The sequence below is a fragment of the Phascolarctos cinereus genome, unplaced genomic scaffold (genome assembly GCF_003287225.1).
Source record: "Phascolarctos cinereus isolate Bilbo 61053 unplaced genomic scaffold, phaCin_HiC Scaffold_726;HRSCAF=1367, whole genome shotgun sequence".
Classification (NCBI taxonomy): domain Eukaryota; kingdom Metazoa; phylum Chordata; class Mammalia; order Diprotodontia; family Phascolarctidae; genus Phascolarctos; species Phascolarctos cinereus.
In genome coordinates, this window is record NW_027556098.1 from 402,361,779 (window position 1) to 402,381,184 (window position 19,406).

General features: G+C 45.8%; 1 protein-coding gene across 1 annotated transcript in view; it reads left to right on the forward strand.

The window, feature by feature from the left end:
* PANK4 (pantothenate kinase 4 (inactive)) overlaps positions 1–19,406 on the forward strand; it is a 43,066-nt gene that overhangs the window by 21,320 nt on the left and 2,340 nt on the right. Inside the window, exons 9-18 of the mRNA XM_020975770.2 lie at positions 709–809; positions 9,557–9,712; positions 11,518–11,630; positions 12,869–12,956; positions 14,588–14,739; positions 16,245–16,300; positions 16,697–16,746; positions 18,024–18,128; positions 18,634–18,734; positions 18,924–18,992. Of these exons, the coding sequence (XP_020831429.1) occupies positions 709–809; positions 9,557–9,712; positions 11,518–11,630; positions 12,869–12,956; positions 14,588–14,739; positions 16,245–16,300; positions 16,697–16,746; positions 18,024–18,128; positions 18,634–18,734; positions 18,924–18,992 (991 nt within the window). The remainder of the gene's footprint in view (positions 1–708; positions 810–9,556; positions 9,713–11,517; positions 11,631–12,868; positions 12,957–14,587; positions 14,740–16,244; positions 16,301–16,696; positions 16,747–18,023; positions 18,129–18,633; positions 18,735–18,923; positions 18,993–19,406) is intronic.

Here is a 19,406-nt window from a genome sequence, read left to right on the forward strand (position 1 = left end):
TGTGTCCTGCCTTACAAAAAATAAGGAGAGAGAATTTAGTTCCACTATTGGGTATCTTATTTTCCCAGAAATTGAAAGAGTCATTGTTCCCAGAGCTTAAAGATAAGCCTGTAATGTCTTCCCTGTAAGTTTCCTGATTTAAATACAGCAGGAAGTTTTCTCTGGCCTTGTTTATTTTTCTAACACGAAGAACACGTTTTCTTACAGGTAGCGTAGCCCTAAAGAAATGGACTAATTTGACATCCCCTGAACAGGATACGGGAGCAACTAGGTGGTGAAGTAAATAGAATGCTGGGCTTAGAGTCAAGAAAAATCATCTTCCTGAGTTCAAATCTGGCCTTGGACACTTACTAGCTGGGTGACCCTGGGCAAGTCACTTCACCCTGTTTGCCTCAGTTTCCTCCTCTGTAAAGAGCTGGAGAAGGAAACAGCAAACCACGCCAGTATCTTTGCCAAAAAACCCCAAGTGGCATCAGAAGGAAGTTAGACATGACTGAAAAACGACTGAACAACAACAAAGACAGGGTGCATTCCCTTCTTTTCTTAGCAAGAATTTTGCTCCTTGAATGTTTTTAGATACTTTAAAGGATTGGAGTTTAGACCCTCGAAGCTCAGTCTTTCTGCTGGTCCTGTGTTCCCTGTATATGTAGCATGTTCTAGGAGCCCTTGTGTTTGAGGACTCATCACCTTCTTTTGTTGTTCTCCTAGATCCTAACCAGTACAGCTGGGGAGAGAATTATGCTGGAAGTTCTGGTCTGATGAGCACGTCCCCAGAACTGTATCCCATGCAGAGAGCTCGGAGTGGCACTGTGAGTCCTTTGGGGGATGCCATAGTGGGAGGCAGCACCAGTGTGCGCGATGGGGCTCTGAGGCGTGAAACCTGATGCTCACTGGCTGTGTGATCTTCAGCGGGTTATTTCCTCTTTCTGGGCTTCAGCTCCTGATCTTTAAAATGGGGTGAGGGGGTCGATGATCCTGGCCATGCGGTCTCTCTTGATATTAATGTTAAGCCAGCATAGGATTTTCAGTCTCCTTCCCTCTTCAGGCTTTTACCGTGGTGGGTCCCCCATTTGGAGGTCGGGTATATTACATATTTTGAAATGATCTCAGTCTCCCTATTTTTAAGGCACTTTGCCTCATCTGTCTCAGAAGTTAGCTGTAGCATGACAGTCCTCAGAGTGAGTCAAGCTGACATAGAAATAAGTTATGTCTCTGTCATTCTTGGCCTTGGGGTGGCGTTTGGGGTCCAGGGTCTGTGCCCTCTAGAGGATATCAGTCCGAGACAGTCGCCTTGGGGGGAATGAGCATGCACAGAGCAGCTGGGGGCAGTTTTAAAACATTCCCCATCCCTGTTTTGGATCACAGTATTTGCATCCTCAGTAGGTTAAATGCTGTATGGGGTGGGGGGGGAAGACGTGTATTTGGAATGGCGACCAGGAGCAGCCCTGGCAGGAGCTCTTGGGCTGGCTTTCCTTTGGGGTTGTCACCATTTTCTCAAGTGACTGTTAGCCACACCCTGACCTCCTGTCATCATGTCTCCTGCCCTGATAGCACACCTCTGTGCATAGTGCTTTGAGCACATCTCTGCCCGCTGCTGTGCTCTCAGAAGTCCCAGGTTCTCAGGTTTAATAAAACCTTCTCTCTAGCACTGATTGATTTCTCTGTAGGTGAGAGGGAGGAAACATCAGCCTGGCCATCTAACCTTATTTCGAACATTTAAAAAAAATTTTTTTTTCAGTTTGAAATTTTCTTCCTTTCCCATTCATTGAGAAGGCCAGAAAAACAAAACTTGTTTATTTTTCTAACACTAAGAACACGTTTTCTTACAGTTAGCCTAGCCCTAGAGAAATGGACTAATTTGACATCCCCTAAACAGGATACGGGAGCAACTAGGTGGTGAAGTAAATAGAATGCTGGTTATGTATAGTCATGTGTAGTTATGTATGGTCATGCAAAACATTTCTGCATTGGCTATATCTAAAAAAAATTAGGAAAGAAAGAAGCCTCAGTCACTTGACACTTACTTGCTGTGTGATCCTGGGCAAGTCACTTAACCTTGATTGCCTCCCTCCCTCAAAAAAAAAATCATCAGTTTCATTGGAATATAGTTGGGAAGAGTAGCTCTTAATAACTGCTGCTTTTATGTCATTTTCATTGGTCCTGAACTCACCTTTTTTATGTTTGGAACTGGTAATTTGATTTTCTTCCTTTTAAAAAATCAAGTTAACCAATGGCTTGTGTATTTTACTGTTTTTTAAAACAGCTTCTAGTTTTATTAGTTAGTTCAAAAATTTTTTTTACTTTCAATTTTGTTAATCTTACTTTTGATTTTCAGGATTTCCAATTTGGTGTTTAATTGGGGGTTTTTAATTTGTTTGTTTCCATATTTTGTTAGTTACATGCTAATTTGTTAAGTAGCTTTTTTTCCTCTTTTATTGATATAAGCATTTAGAGAGATAAATTTTCCTCTACATACTACTTTGGCTGCATCCCATAAGTTGTTGTTATTATTATTATCTTTAATGAAATTATTGATAATTTCTATGATTTCTGGGGTTTTTTGACCCACCCATTCTTTAGGATTATGTTATTTAGTTTGCAATTAATTTTTAATCTTAATCTGTTTCTAAGACCCTTTATTGAACACAATTTTTATTGTATTATATTCAGAAAGAGATGCATTTAATGTCTGCTTCTCAGCATTTGTTTGTAAAATTTTTATACCTTAATAAATGTTGAGGTTTTTTTTTTTTGCAAGGTGCCATGCATAGCTGAGGAATAGATATTATTCCCATTTAATATTCTCCAGAGGTCTGTCTTATCTAATGTTTCTAAAACTCTATTCAGCTCCTTAACTTCTTTCTTGCTTATTTTATTGTAATATTTATCTAGGTATGAAAGGTGTAAATTGTGGTACCCCACTATTATAGCTTTGCTATCTACTTGTAACTCATTTAACTTTAATTTAAGAAATTAGACGCTATACCATTTGGTGCATATGTATTCTGCATTGATATTAATTTATTGTCTCTAGTATCTTTTAATAAAATGTAGTTTACTTGTTTATTTCTTTTAATTAGGTCTAATTTTTGCTTTGCTTTCCCCAAGATCATGATTTCTACCTCTGCCTTTTTTACTTCAGTTGAAGCATAATAGATTCTGCTTCAGCACCTTAGTTTACCTCCGTATCTTTCTGTTTCAAGTGTATTTCTTGTCAACAATGTACAGATTCTTGTTTCCAATCCATTCTGATATCCTCTTCTATTTTATGGGTGAGTTCATCCCATTTACATTCACAGTTATGATTGCTAACTGTATATTTCCCTCTGTTCTTTTGTCTTATACTTATCCTTCTCTTTTTCACCTTATTCCCTCTTTAAGAGTGTTTTATTTCTGGCCACTTCTTCCCTTAATCTGCCTTCTCTTTTGTTCTTTTCCCCGACTCCCTTTCCCATCTCTGCATTCTATTCTTCTTTTGATCCAATCTTACTAGAATCACACCTAGGCCTTCTGTCTAATTAGACTTCCTCTAAAACCCTTGGTGATGATAAGTGCTAGGGGTGTTATGTATTATCTCCCCATATGAGAATGTAAACATTTTAACCTTTTTTAGTCCCTTATAATTTCTCACTCATGTTGACCTTTTTATGCTTCTCTTGAATCTTGCATTTGAATGTCAGATTTTCTATTCAGCTCTGATCTTTTCATAAGGAATGGTTCTCTGTTTTACTAAATATCCATTTCCCCCCTGTAAGATTATACTCATTATTGCTGGGTAGGTTAATCTTAGTTGTAATCCTAGATCTTTTGCTTTCCAGAATATCCCTGTTCCTTTATCGTGATGGCTGCTAAATCTTGTGTGATCTTGACTGTCGGTCCACAGTACTTGAATTCTTTCTTTCTGGCTGCTTGTAGTATTTTCTTCTTGATCTGGAAGCTCTGGATTTTGGCTTCACTTATTCCTGGGAGTTTTAATTTTGAGGTTTCTTTTGGGAGGTAATTGGTAGATTCTTTCAGTTTCTATTTTGCCCTCTAGTTCTAAGATATCTAGGCAGTTTTATAATTACAATTTTATAATTTCTTGAAATATGATGTCAAAGCCCTTTTTTTGTTCATAGCTGTGACGTAGTTCAGTGATTCTTAAATTATCTCTCCTTGGTCTGTTTTCTAGGTAATTTTTCCTGTGAAACATTTGACATTTTCTTGTATTTTTTCAGTCTTGACTTTGTTTTATTGTTTCCTGATGTGTCATGGAATCATTAGCTTCCACTTGACCAATTCTTATTTTTAAGGAAGTATTTTCTTCAGTGAAGTTTTATGTTTCTTTTACGAAGTTGTTAATTCTCTTTTCATCATTTTCTTTCATTACTCCCATTTCTTTTTCAGATTTTCCCCTCTACCTCTCTTATTTTGTTTTTAAATTCTTTTTTCCCCTGTTTTTTAAAATTTCTTTCTTTAGCTCTCCTAGGAATTGGGCTCGTGTCCAATTTGAGGCTTTGCTTGTAAATGTTTTCAAGTCATTGTCTTGTAAGTTTGTCTCTTGAGCTTCCTGTCATCATAGTAGCCTTTAAGGTCACGTTCTTTTTTTGTTTGTTTGCTAGTCTCCTTCTTGACTTTGGACTTCCTGTTAACATTGGGCTCTGCTCACCTCTGACCTGAGCATATGTCCTTTGATATTCTGCTGCTGCTTTCTCAGTTCAGTTTGAGGGGGCTGCAACTTTTTGTTGTCCCCAGAGTGGTATGATCTGTAGAGAGGTCTGTTCACTGTCTTGCTCTGAGCTCTGTGTGTCTCTGACCCAGGTTTAGGTCTGTTGGTTTGGGCATAGTTGAGTTTCTGTATGCTGTAGTCGGACTCAGTCACTCACTGTTAGCCTTCTGGGATGTTCTACAGGGTCAGAGTGACTGAATGGCTAGCTTCCCTTTCATTTTGGTGGCCAGCCCTGGTTACTGCATTGCAGGCTTGTATGTGTGGCTGATGGCTGGAAATGAGTCACTGCGGTGCTCCAGGGCTTAGAGCCACCCAGTGAAGTTTCTGGAGCTTTTTCTCTGCTCAGTCCTCAGCTAGGCTTCTGGGATTGGTTGCCATCGCTATTTGCCCCAGATCTGTGACCCGGCTGCCAGACGGCCCCTGCTCCTGCTTCCGGAACTTATTTAGCAATCCCACGACACTTCTTTCTGCCCAGTGCTGCCTGTCTGTTACTCTGGCTCAGTTCCTTTTCCGTCCCTGAGCTCTGGAGTGCTCTGGGGCCCTGTGCTGCATTCTTGGCCAGCCCACACCCAGGTGTCCACTTGCTGAGCCCTCTGTCTGTCTTCCTGAGCTGTCCTTGAACAAAGGACTCGCTAACATTTTTTCACAATTTTCCTGATCAGCATTCAGTCTGGTGTGTCTTCTAAGTGTTGTGGAGGAGGTATGCTGGGAGAGCTAGGCAAAGATGCTGACTCTCAGTCTGCCATCTTGACTCTGCCTCCCCAGTTTGTTTTCTTGAAAAACCAATTACAGGGCTGGTCCCTCCAATGTGTTTGCCCCATTGCCCGCCATTCCCATTTCTGTACAAGGTTTGCAGAACTCTTGGCAAATATTACCTCATTTGATCCTCACAATAGCCCTGGGAGGCAGGTGCTGTTGTTATCCCCATTTCACAGTGGAGGAAACTGAGGCAGACAGAAGTGAAGTGACTTGTCTAGACAGCTAGGTCACCACTAGGAAGTGTCTGACTCTATCTATCCCCAGCCTTACTTTGCTTTCCTCAGAGGGACGACATTAATGTCTGGCATAACCATTGAGCCACATGGCTTACCTTGGAAGGTTTTAGCCACAGCCCCAGCATTAACCTTTAGAGCCTACAGAGACTTAGTTTTCAAAGTCCAGTTGACCTCAGAAGTATTAGATCTGCTGCCAATGACCTAACAGTGTCTGTCCTTTCAGACCCCACCCAAGCTGACTTAGGCACACTGGATCCGAATTCGGGGCCTTAGGTTGATTGAGTATAAATCTCTGTAAACAGAAGACTTTTTTGAAACAGAGGTGGTGTGAGGCCATAAGAAAGATGCATGTGACATGTGGGGTTTTTTATTTCCCTTTTAGTTTCCAGTCGTCAGCCTTTCCTAAAATAACTGAGTTTTAGAACTGAGGCAGTCTTAGAGATTATCCAGTCCAACCTCTCCATTCTGTGTAATGAAAAGAAGGCCCATTGAAGTCACTTTGTCCAGGATCACGTCATGGGCAGCTAAGTGGCCAGGTGGGTTGCATTTGGAGCCAGGAACATCTGAGTTCAAATCCCACCTCAGACGTTAGCTGAATGATCCTGGGCAAGTAATTTCACCTCTGTCTACCTTAGTTTCCCCAACTGTAAAATGGGAGTAGTACCTATATCCTGGAGTTGTTGTGAGGATCAAATGAGATAATGCATGTAAAGCGCTCTGCAGACCTTAGAGCACTTCATTAAGTCTAGTTGTTATCGTCGTCTGTCATCATTGTCACATTTAGTAGACTAGTGGCTAGAACCCAGTTCTCTCTCGCTTTTGGTCCAGTGCATTCTGCTGGGGAAGTATTTCTGTCCATAGGGCTCATTTGCCCGCATTTCATCCCTCCTGTGTTTCAGAGCCTTCAGGGTGACCTTTTCTCTCCCAGTATCTCCACCCTGCCCGTTTTTTGCTGAGGCCCCCAGGCCTTCCCGCCACGCCCAGACGCAGGCTGGACTGGACTCTGTAGGCAGGCGGCTGCCAGGCGTGCATTCGCAGACCTGGAGGATGGCCGCAGCAAACAAGCAACAGGGGACGGTGCTTTTTTTGAACCTTCAGTCAGTGTCACCCAGCTAGGATTGGGTGTTAATGAGTGACAAGATGGCTGATTTCACAGCTCTGTCATGGTGGAAATCACCAATTTCATGGGCTGTCACAAGCTTATTGAATAATAATATCCAAAATGCCACATTGCTTTTGTGGCCAAGGAAACTTAGCACAAGTGACCGCCATGCATTGAAAACCGAAAAGGGATGGTTATAGCAATTTAGGTTGTGAATTGAATGTTAACATACCTGTGAAATAAAGGCCTTCCCATCAAGCCCACGTGCCAAAATGAGAATGTGGTTGAAGCCAAATGCAACCCGAATTAACCTAGAAATTGTTGAGATGGCACGTGATAGTGCTCCAACTTTCTTAACAAAGAAGCAGTTATTGGGTGTCAAATGGCATTCTCAGGACTGACTAGATTAAAGAGCTAAATTCATTATTTCAGAGGTTGGTGATTGGTTGATTTCCCAACCTTGTGAAAGCCAGCCTGAAGGACTCCTTCCAGCCCTGGGCTCTAACATGTTTTCTGCAGGCTGTGGGTAGTCTGGGGATACCTGGGGAACCCTGCTCAGGACCAGAAAATGAGATGTAGAAGATTACCAAGGAAAATGAGAGGGAAATATGGTGATCATACTGATAAACAATCAGGTTTATTATCCCTTGTTCTGGATGTCAGCAGAAGAGCTTCTTGAGCTCTTGGGCAGCTCACATCTAGTTGGGCTGGGTCCTTGGGCAAAAAGGGCCCAGTTTGTTCCTGGGCTTGTGTCAAATGCAGCCAACCGGGGCTTGGCTGTGCTGGCAAAGCCATCCAGAGCCCTGGGCTCACCTCTGTTCTCCAGTGAAGCATCTTAGTGGGAGGAATCATTATAGTCTAAATGTCAAGTAGATTTCTTGCTCGGTGGCATCAATATGGAGAAAGTCTTTGGAGAAACATAATGCAAAGTACATCAAGTCTTTTTATAAAAATTCTGAACTTTGGAGAACCAAGGATTTTTTTTATAACATCATAGGATAGAAAAAACCATGATTGCACATGAAACTGCAAATCTGTTATGTACAACTTGCTATTCCTTTTAAATATATAGTAAAGTTATCATGTAACTTTTTTCCCCTTTTTTTTTCTTCCTTCTCCCTCCCCACCCTAGAGATGGCTACCATTAGACACACTTATTTATATTTATATATTTATGTATTTTTTGTAATTATATAATATGTTTATGTAAAATCATTCTATACATAATTCTGTTTATCAGTTTTTTCTCTGGATGCAAATAGTGTCTTCCTTCATAGGTCCTTTGTAGTTAATTGGGGTATTTACAATAGTCAAAATGATTTAGTCGTTCTTAGTCATTCTTTTTTTAAAAAATTGATTTATTTTTAGTTTTCAGCATTCACTTCCACAAGATTTTGAGTTCCAAATTTTCTCCCCATCTCTCCCCTCCCCACACCACAAGACAACATGCATTCTGAATACCCCTTCCCCCAATCTGCCCTCCCTTCTATTACCCCCCACCCCCACCCTTCTCTCATCCCCTTCGCCTTCTATTTTCCTGTAGGGCAGAATAGATTTCTATACCCCTTTGCTTATATATCTTATTACTCAATTGCAAATTTTTAACATTTGTTTTTAAAGTTTTGGGTTCTAAATTCTCTCCCTTCCTTCCTACCCACCCACCCTCATTGAGAAGGCAAGCAATTTGATATAGGTTATACACATGCAGTCATGCAAAACACTTCCATAATAGTTATGTTGTGAAAGACTTACTATATTTCCCTCCATTCTATCCTGCCCCCTGTTTTCTCTCTTCTCTACTTAGACCTTGTCCCTCCTCAAAAGTGTTTGCTTCTGATTACCCCCTCCCCCAGTCTGCCCTGCCATCTATCATCCCCTGCCCTCTTATCCCCTTCCCCCATATTTTCCTGTAGGGTAAGATAGAATTCTATACCCAATTGAGTGTATATGTTATTCCCTCCTTAAGCCGAATCCAATGAGAGTTAGATTCACTCATTCCCTCTCACTTTCAAAATTATTCTTTTTTTTTTTGTTGTTTTCAGAGTCATTCTTCAAACAATATTGCTGTTACTATATACAACATTCTCTTGGTTCTGCTCATCTTTCTCTTCATTGTTTTGTGCAAGTCTACTAGTGTTTTTCTAAGATCATCAAGCTTATCATTTCTTATAACACAATAGTGTTACATCACAATCATGTACCACAACTTATTTAGCCATTCCCCAGTTGATGGGCATCCCCTCAATTCTTTGCCACCACAAAGAGCTGCTATAAGTATTTCAGAACATACAGATTCTTTTCCTTTTCCCCTAATTATCTTTGGAAATAGACCTAGTAATGGCATTCCTGGAGGAAGGGTATAGGCAGTTTAATAACTCTTTGGGCATAATTCCAGATTGTTTTCCAAAATAGATCAGTTCATAATTCCACGAATAGTGAATGAGTGTCCCAGTTTTTTCCCATCCCCTCCAACATCTGTTGCTTTCTCCTTGAATCATTTTAGCCAGTCTTATAGGTGTAAAATGATATCTCAGGGTCGTTTTAACTTGTATTTCTCTAATCAATAGTGATTTGGAGCATTTTTTCATATGACTATAAATTGTTTTGAGCTCTTCATTGGAAAACTGATATAAAATTCATCTTTTCAAAGAAAATTTAAAAATCTTTAAAAAAAAAACTTTAAATGGAAGGTTTGGTCTTTTGAAACACCTTAAGTGACCTGTTTGGGGCTCCTCTTCTTTCTTTCCCCAGTTTGATTTGTTGGAAATGGATCGATTAGAAAGGCCATTGGTTGATCTGCCCCTCCTCCTAGACCCATCTTCTTATATCCCTGACACAGTTGACCTCACGGATGATGCCATGGCTCGGAAATACTGGCTGACCTGCTTTGAGGAAGCACTTGATGGGGTAAGTGCTCCGAATATTGAAAATATTAAATAAATGCCTTTGAGCTCTATGGCTTGTTGAGAGAGGAGAAACTGACACTGAGAAAGTGGGTCCCTTGGGCCTGTATGTAGTTTCTCTTGTTTTTCAAAGTGTCCTTTCCTTGCAATGGACTTTTCTGATGATTTGAGCTCTTGCCATATAGCCTTCCTGGCATGGTGAATAATAGAACTTAAAGTGGATTGTAGGGGAGGTGGAAGCAAGATGGTGGTGTTTCTTGGCAAACATTCTGCTTCTTGAAAAAGTCTGGTTTCAACCTCTTGGATGAGGAAAGACTTTTAAAAGGAAGTGGATTCCATTGGTTAGTGTGTGTCAGTAAAGCCAAGATGGAGACCAAGCTCCCTGTTGGACTGACTATTCCCCACCCCTTGGTGGTTGTCCTTCTGCTGGCTAGCGTCTCCCAGTGGCAGGCCTTGGGTCAGACTGGGGAGCTGGTGAAGGTGTGTGAACGTAGGGAGTTGGGTCAGCCAAGCAATCACTGAACATTGATTAAACTACTTCTGGGTGCCAGGCTCTGTGCTAGGGTTTGGGGATCCAAGGAAAAAGAATGACACGCAGCCCCTGCCCCAAGGAGTTGCCATTCTGGTAGTGGCAAGAGCTGATTCTGTAGGAATCCTCAGCTGTACTCTGTGTGTCCAAGATGGCCCCAAAGGAGGCCTTGGGTTTGGCCTCCTCTTTCTGTTCTGCAGGAATTCAGAAGGAGCTTCTTCTGCTCTGAATTGGCTCCAGGCTTACAGAGCCTGTGTCAGAAGCAGATCACTTTAAATAAGGCAGGGGTGGGGCAGGAAGAATAAGCATTTATATAGTCCAGTAATGTGATCCCATGTGATCCTCACAATAACCCCTCAAGAGAGGTGTTGTTATTGTCCTGTTTTCCAGTTGAGGAACTAGGGAAGGAACTGAGGAAGCAGACAGAGGTTAAATAATTTGCCCAGCACAGCTATTCAGTGTCTGAGGTTGGATTTGAACTTGGTCTTAAATAAGTCATTGCAAGAATGGCTGACAATTCAGCCTTAATTCTCTCATCTTGATAAGATGATGCCTTTGACAAAAAGGAACCCTGATAGAACCATACGGAGTCACAGAGTCCGATTCCTTCATTTTACAGATGAGGTTACAGAGGCCCAGAGAGGAGAAGGAACTGAGGAGACTCGGCAGGATGGTGCCTGGGCTAGGACTAAACCTGAGGTCTCCGGCCTCCTCCCCGGCTTGGCATTCTTTTGTTAACCCTGTGTAATAGTCCACAGTCTGTGTACAGTGGTCCTTCTTGGGGTCCCAGCAGTCACACCTGCCAATTCTTTCAGGGCCATGGGTAGAGCCCCCCTGGGCCAGGTGATTCCCAGCCTTCTCTGTTCCATACCCATCGTCCTTCTTGGGGCCAATGGCCATTCTGATTTCCCAGTATTCATTCAGAATTTTGTTGCCCCTCTTTCTGTTTACATCATTGGCATCATGGTTTTCCTGACTCTGCTTACTTTACTTGGTGTCCGTTCATACACCTTTTCCTGTGTAATTTCCTAGTAATTTGGTGCAGTGATGCATTCAGGTCGGGCCAGTGTGCATCTGCTTGGTCTCTGGTTCTCTGCTGTTGCTGTTCTGAGTGTTTGGGGTTCGTGGGCCTTTCTTTGTGTTTTTGGCATCCTTGGGGCACCTGCCTCTCAAGGGAATTTCTGGCCACCACTGCCACTTGGAGTCCTCATGGGAGCAGCTACTTTGGGTCCAGGCATCAAGCACACTTGCATTTTGAAATGACTTTATGTCTCTGCTAGGTCGTGAATCGGGCTATAGCCAGCCAGCCAGATTCCATTGATGCAGCTGAACGTGCAGAAAAATTCCGACAGAAGTACTGGAATAAGCTTCAGACGCTAAGACATCAGCCATTGTAAGTCCCTGCCTCGTTCCCCCCACAGCATCGCAGTAGGAGGACAGTCTGTTCCTTCCTGTTGCGCACCTGCCCTAGTTCCTGACCCATCATCCAGATGCCAGGCCCTCCCGTGCCTTCCTGGCTCGCTGACCCCTGGGGGCTGCTCAGCCCTAGGTGTCGGCAGGTCTCCATTGATGTGGTGACCCCAGGCCACAGAAAGAGCCGATCTTGGCCGTTCTAGAATAGAGAATCCTCTCACTTGGCAAATGGAACGTCACTGACAAATACTTTTTTTTCAAGGTGCATCACACAATTATTAGACTCCCTTCCCCTCTCCATCTCCTTCCTGCTTTTTAATGGTGACTCAGCATATGATAGCAGCCATTTCAGCAGACCTTCAAGGTTTCCTGACTCTTTGTCCACAACCGCCTTTAAAACAAGAGGCGCCAGGGCGGTTGTTGCCATTTTGTTATTCAGTCCCTAGCACAAGGCCACTGGGCGCCGCAGTGCACAGACCTAGGGTTAGCCAGGCCTGAGCTCAGATGAGGCCACAGTAAGGTGACCCTGAGCCAGCCACCTAAACGCTCCCTGCCTCAGTTTTCTCTTCCGTAAAACGGGGGTAGAAGACACCCTGTTGTATGGGTCAAATGAGGTAAACTTTAGAGTTCTATATAAATGCCAGCTGCTACGTGCCAGCCACTGCATTATGCACCAAGGAATATAAGTATAGAAAGAAATGCAGCCCCTGTGCTCATGAGCTTTCATTCCAATATGGGAGACAACAGAGAGAGGAGGGGGCCAGGAAAGTGGAGCTGCAGTGAACAGTGGCCCTGTTGGTCTGGTCATGGCTTAAGTACTGCATGGAGTGGGCTGATCAGGGCAGCTGGGAGAAGAGGAAGCATCCCCGTAGCGTGCCTGGCTGGAGTGGGCCCTCCAAGGTGTTCTTCGGTCAGGCCAGGGGTGCTCTGGGAGGCCCTGAGCCTGAGCTTCTGGCGGCTGGGGTGGGGTCACCCTTGGTGCTCGCCGTGGCTGTACCTCCTCAGACCGTGCTGTCTGTCTGGTTTCTGCCTGAAATAAGTGTCTGTTTTTATCCACATTAAATAATCCCCACAGTTCCACCAAGGTCCCTGCGTACAGGCGGTAGGACATAAAGGTGGTTGAGACAGACTGTTCCTGTCAGAGTGGCTCCAACCCAGGCTGCCCCAGCCTAGCGACATTGGCTTCATGTTCACCGATGTCTCTTGTCTTTCACTTAGTGCCTATGGAACCTTGACGGTGAGGAGCCTGTTAGAAACAAGGGAGCACTGTTTGAATGAATTCAACTTCCCAGACCCCTATTCAAAAGTAAGTCCTGCTTTCCTTACAGGGTAGACAGAAATGTAAGTCTGCAGGCTTCTGCCTCGGTTTTCTCAAATTTGCCTGATTTGGATTATGAAGGGAGCTGGGTCACTTGTAAGACTGGGAAAGGGCGAGAGACGAGGGGGCCATCTAGTCTGCCACCAGGTTTTGAGCCGTGACAAGAACATATTAGCTCTCTGGTGACTGGCCCCAGTGACTAAGCAGCTGCTCATGAGGGTGTCCGTACTTTCCCCCCAAACTAAGTCGGCCCTCTCTGTTGGCAGTGTCTGCTGAAAGGCTGTGGATTGAAGGCGCCACGGTGATTTCCCCCATAGATCACATAGAGGTATCGTGTGGGGTACTCTTACACCCAAGATGACCAGGTAGGGGGGAGGGAAGAGGGCGGAGAGAGAAAGGAGAGAGAGAGCTAGCTAGAGCTCAGTAGACATCCTTAGAGTGAAACGAGGCCTCTGGCTCTGTTGGGGAACATTGAGTTACCCAAGCACCCCCTTCTGATCCCCGGAATAAGCGAAGTGGAGGAAGGCGTGCTGTATGTCACAGAACTGCTGCGTCTCTGGTGATCAGTTGACCGGCAGTGCCTTTAAAAAGGCTCTGTGCTAACCCTAGGTCTTTGGGCCTTCATCCTGGGGCAGAAAGAAGCCGAGGTCGGATTCCCTGAGTACCCCTGGCCCCTGTCCAGGGAGCTGGGCAGAATCCAGAAGTCTTCTCCTCATCCCCTAGTTTGTGGATGATTTTTGCCAGTGGAACATGTGTTTGGCATTGGAATGCCAAAGTGTATGTTTGTCTGTATTTTAAAAGTTACACATTTATAATGACTAATCATAGCAGCTGCTGTTAGAACTCTTTCCACTTCTTATTAATAAATGGAATAAGTGGGGAGTGTATTCTTGGTTGGGGGAAAGTCATCCATAGTAAATCCAGGAATGTTGGATTTCTGTGGCAGTTTCCCCTGCCCATGAGGCTCAGGTTTGGCCCTCTTGTGAGAAACAGGTCAGGTGGGACTCCCCCAACCCCCCGAGTCAGCCTGAGAGAAAAGGCCTGGCCCTAACAGACTTTTCTGGTCAAGAGCAGAGCAGCCTGGGTGTGTCAGGAGAACTTTGCAGCCTGCCTTGTCTCCGTCCCCTCCCCTTCAGTGCTGCCGTGCTGACCCATCCTTCCAGGGGCCTGCCCATCGCACCCCCAATCCCCAGGGGAGTCCAGTGGCCATGAGAAACCCCGGGCTCCTGGGCTTACTGCTTTTATGTTATTTCTGCTCAGATCTCTGATTTTACAAACGCCGGTCTGGATGTGGGTATTTTCACCCCCCTGATCCCTCCCCTTAACCAGTGTCCTGGTTGTGGTCAGGGAGGGGAAGGACACCCCTAGGCAGCATCCCTTGCTTAGAATGGGGTCAGCCATGGCCATTGCTTGATGAGGCCCCAAAGAACAGTCGCTGTGTTTGTTTCCTTGCCTGTGCTGAGCCCGTACTGCTAACGGTGACGTGTTGGGCCAGTAGAGGCCACGAACCTAGCGGAGAATGCTTGAGTGCTTGGAAGTGGTCTTGGGGACTGAAGGTCTGCTGCTGGGTAAGGACGATTTCTTCATCTGTGTATCCAATGTCTCATATCTTTCTACAGGTAAAGCAGAGAGAAAATGGCATAGCGTTAAAATGTTTTCAAAGAGTAATCAGATCTTTGGATTCATTAGGCTGGGAGGAGAGGCAGTTTGCTCTGGTGAAAGGACTTCTTGCGGGGAATGTCTTTGACTGGGGAGCAAAAGCAGTCTCAGAGTAGGTGTTCAATGTTTCACGGCACCGTTTCTAAGCACCTTCCCTCCCCCCCCATTTTGGTTTTTCTTGCCCGTCTGGAGATCCCAGCCCCAGTTGAGTTGAATGGTGTGAATGTGACCGTTACCCTCCCACCCCATGCGTTCCCGCTGCTTCTATGTCTGGAATGGTTGTTGAGGCCAAGGCCATCCTTTAAACAAGCCTGCCTGCATCCCTGCTCACGGGTGCGCCAGGGTGGCCCCTGTGGAGAGCCAGCCAGCCTGGCTTGGAGTAGGTTAAGGGGTTGCTTTCAGACTTTGTCCTGACCTGTTAGACACTTGGAGTTCAGCAGACACCTGGCTGTCCTGAGCTGGAAACTCACTTTTCATCTCCACCCACTGAGTCATAGGCCTCCACAGGTTGAATGAAATCCTTTGTGATGTTGGAGAGGGGCACACTTTAAAAAACAATTAAGAATGAAATCTATTCCCCTGGTAAAGCCCTCACCTTGAGTGATTTTCTTTTCTTTTTTAAAAAAGCACTCTAGTTGGGCAGCTAGGTGGCACAGTGGATAGAGCACCAGTCCTGGATTCAGGATGACCTGAGTTCAAATCCCTCCTCAGACACATAACACTTACTAGCTGTGTGACCCCGGACAAGTCACTTAACCCCATTGCCTAGCCAAAAAAAGAAAAATAAAAAAGCACTCTAAAAATGTTCCCCAGGATTATTCTCATCCTGAGAAACTCATGTAAAATGCACTTATTTCTAGTTTCTGTCTAGCATATGTCATAATAATTTTATGTCTTTATTCCACGACACCTTTTTAATTGTTAAAGCAACTTAGATTTGTACTGAATTACAACTCTTTCCATCACTGTGTGTGCAAAGCTAGAGTAAAGCCTCTGATTTAAGCTGATGACATTTCCTGTTGGTTTGAAATGACCCTGCCTTGCCATGCTCTTCTAAATAGGCTTTGGGGAGTGATCTGAGCTTTATAACTTTTTTCTTTCTTTTTTTGAAACGATTATTGGGTTTAAAAGAAACCTAAAATCCAGCAACGTTGGTGTGTTTTCTTCCCTTTTAAAGCCCTTACCCTCTCACTGACTTTTGGAGTCTCTTTCTCCATCAGTGGAGGGGGACAGGAGGGCCAGCTGGGCCATTCAGTTTTTCCATGTTCTCAGCATGACCTGCATGTCTTCTGCATGTCATGGGCTGTGATTGAGGATTGTGCAGGTCTTAGAGACATGCCATTTAACTGCCAGCTGCCGCACCCTGGAATATGGAGTCTCGTGTTAATACAGAAAGACTTCATTGTCTCCCATAGCTCCACATCTGTCTGGAGCAGGACCCTTCAGCGCAGCTCCCAGGGATGGGCTTTGTCATCCCTTAGCTCCTCAGCCGCCCTGCCCAGAATCTGGGCCCTCATGAGGCTCTGCTGGTTCAGCTCTTATGTTTTAGTCTTATTCTCCATGTGGAGCAACTCGACCTGACAGGCTTTTTATTCATAGCTTTTTTTCTTTGTCCAGTGTTCTGGAATCTGAGCCGCAGTTTGGATTTGAAGAAGCCAAGAAGAAATTACAAGGTATGGATGCCCTAGGCTGACAAGGGCACGTAGCTAGTAGTGGGGCAAGAAGCCTGAGATAGCCCACTGACTGACAGCCAGCACTGCCTGGGATAGCCTGCTGACCTATTGACTGATGGCTAGCACTTCATGGGATATCCCACTGACTAACCTTCAGCACTGCCTAGAATAGCTCTCTGACTGACTGACTGATGGCTGTAGCTGCCTGGAGGTCTTTAGTAAACTGGAAAGCCTCTACACAGCTTAATTTCCCTTCTTCCTCATTAAAATGTACTAAGTCACAGAGATAAACCTCCTTGGAGGAGATGCACAAGCCCCCCTGCCTGACCTGTGGTTGCTCTGTGGGTGGCTGTGATGGTCTTGTCAATGGGTCTCTGTCTTCTGTCTTTTCTTTAGAGCGCCCTTGGCTGGTGGACTCCTATGGAGAGTGGCTGCAGCGGCTAAAGGTAGGTGTGTGGTCACGACTGTCCAGACTGTCCAAGTGAGCGCCGGCCTGATGCTGTTGGGATGGACACAAGACGGAGCCAGGCTTCTCTGCCCTTGGGGTGGGGGTCACTCTCATTGATAAGGGATGAGGAAGGGGAGGGACAGGAAGGCAGTGTGTGGCATCATGGAAAAGATGGCCGTGATTCCGTGCTAGACACTGGGCACGAGGGGGGTCTGTGAAAGGCCTCTTCCATTCTTATGTTCCGGGCTCCTGTGTGGTAGGGAGGAAACGGCTGATCAGGGTGGGGGGGTGTCTGTTAGATACTGCTGTCTCTTCCCTGGGGGGCTTTGTGTGCATGCGGGGGAGGTAGGGGAAGTACGTGTGCGTGAGTGCACAGATGCACATGTGTGTGCACATACGTACATACGTAGGTTTTTTTAAAAAAAATTTATTCTCCAATAAAAGCTTGAAATCTAGTGATCATTCATTCCTTCGAGGTTCAGTTTGATCTCCTCTTCTGCAGGAGGCCTTTGCCAGCCCCCTCAGCTGCTGTTGCCCCCTTTCAGATGACTTCCATCCACTTTGTACTTCTCTGTGTGCCTAATGACTCACGTGCTCTCTCCCATGGCAGAAACTTCCCTTCTTTGCATCCCCAGCACTTAGCTTGCACATAGTAGGGATTTAATAAATGCTTATTTCTTCTGCCCTTCTAGCCTTAGCCTCTGGTATGCAGAGGCCATGTTTGTCTGAGTCCCACAGAAGAGTCAGAAATGATGGTGGGACGTGTGATGGCAGAATTGGTGTTAGAGACCGTGCCATCAGAAAACACTTGGGGGGAACTGGGGTCATTTAACCCAGAGAAAAGAAGCCTCAGGAGTGACCCATCCTCAAGTCCTGGGCGGGGGTGGGGTGGGGTGGGGTGGGGCCGTCATGTGGCAGGAGGCACAAGCCTCACTCTGCTTGGCCTCCAAGGGCAGGGGCAGGAAGACTGGGGAAGGGACAGGCAGGCAAGTTGTGGTCTGAGGTCAGAAAGATCCTGATGATTGGGGCTGCCCTGTCTGGAGGTGGGGAGGGGAGGGACTGCCTGGGAAGGCCTGAGTCGGATCTCCCTTGCTAGAAGCTTGTGGGCTGAAGCTGGCTGGCCTCTGGAGTGCGAGATTGGGAAGGAGCCCTGTATGGGTCAGACTATTAGGCTGCCAAGATCCTTCCGCCTCAGGCATTCTCTGCTTCTGCGATGATTGTTTTTGAACTTAGAAGCTCCTTTTCCAAACTGAACATCCTGGTTTTGTCTTGCAGGGTCCCCCTCATAAATGTGCCTTAATTTTCGCAGATAACAGTGGAATAGACATCATTTTGGGAGTCTTCCCCTTTGTCAGGGAGCTACTCTTTAGAGGAACAGAGGTGAGTGTGTGCTGCCCAGTACTGGGGACCCTTTTCTCTGGCCAGAGCAGGACATGTGTCACTTGCTGCCAGGATTCTAGCTGCCGAAATTGTGAGGTGACCAGGGGGTTCTGGAAAGAGCGAGTGGCTGCCCAACTGGGAGTGGAGGCCCTCCAGATCTTGGCATACTTTTGGCAGTGAGATTTTCCCATGCCCCCAAGTCGAGGAGGTAATTTGGACGAGATCAAACTGGGGTTCTTAGATATCACGTTGGCTTTTTTATTTCATAGCAAGTTAAAGTTAAAGTGACTCTCACAGGGCAGACAGAGCTCCCGAGCCTTTCTTTCCCTGGTTTTAGACTTTGTGTTTGCTTAAGGACACTGGCTGTTGTCTGCTCTTAGACTTGTCCTTGAATGCCAGACAACTGAACCCCCATCACTCTCCAAAGCCTGAGCAGAAGCCCCCACTAACCTTGCCCTCAGTGCGGGTGGCTGCTCCAGTGCTGACATGGCCCTGTTTGCTCCAGGTCATATTAGCCTGTAATTCTGGACCCGCCCTCAACGACGTGACCTACAGCGAGTCTCTCATTGTGGCCGAGCGGATAGCAGCGATGGACCCTCTCATACAGTGAGTGGCCTCCCAGCAGCCGCAGGATTTGTCCAGCCGGGGCCCCCCGCAGGCGGCCGTGGAGCATGCCTCCCGTGCGTGTGGGCGGGCGGCGCCGGGCTCGTGTGTGTGCACGTGTGTGTGCTGTGCCCCTCTGCGGGGCTTGTGTGGCTGCTCCCCTTGTATTCAAGGGCCTGTTCTGTCTCCTAGATCTGCATTGAAAGAGGACAAGCTGCTCTTGGTACAGACGGGCTCCAGTTCCCCCTGCTTAGACCTAAGGTAATCCAGGAGCTGTGGCTGGCTCTGCATGGAGGTGGGGAGGAGCCTGGAGGGCCCTTATTGATCACCTGGTCCTCCTCCTCTTCCTGAGAGTGGGGCATGTGTGTGACAAGAAGGGAAAAGAGAGATTGAGAGAGGCAGGGTGATGTCAGCCTTGTCCCCAGCTGGGGCTGTTCTGCTTCAAAGGAAAGGGAGCCCCTGGCACTAACCACTGGTAACTCAAGAGCGTTAATGTTTTGTAACCATGATCTGTTATGCCTGAACATCTGGTGTGTCTCAGCAGTTTGCTAGTTGGTCACCTCAGCCTCTGCCACCCAGACGTGTTATGTCCCTGGGATTGGAAGCAAGGAGGCGTGACCAAGCGGCCCCCCTCATCAGGGTGCTCAGTGGGCCAAAGATGCCAAGAGGCGTGTT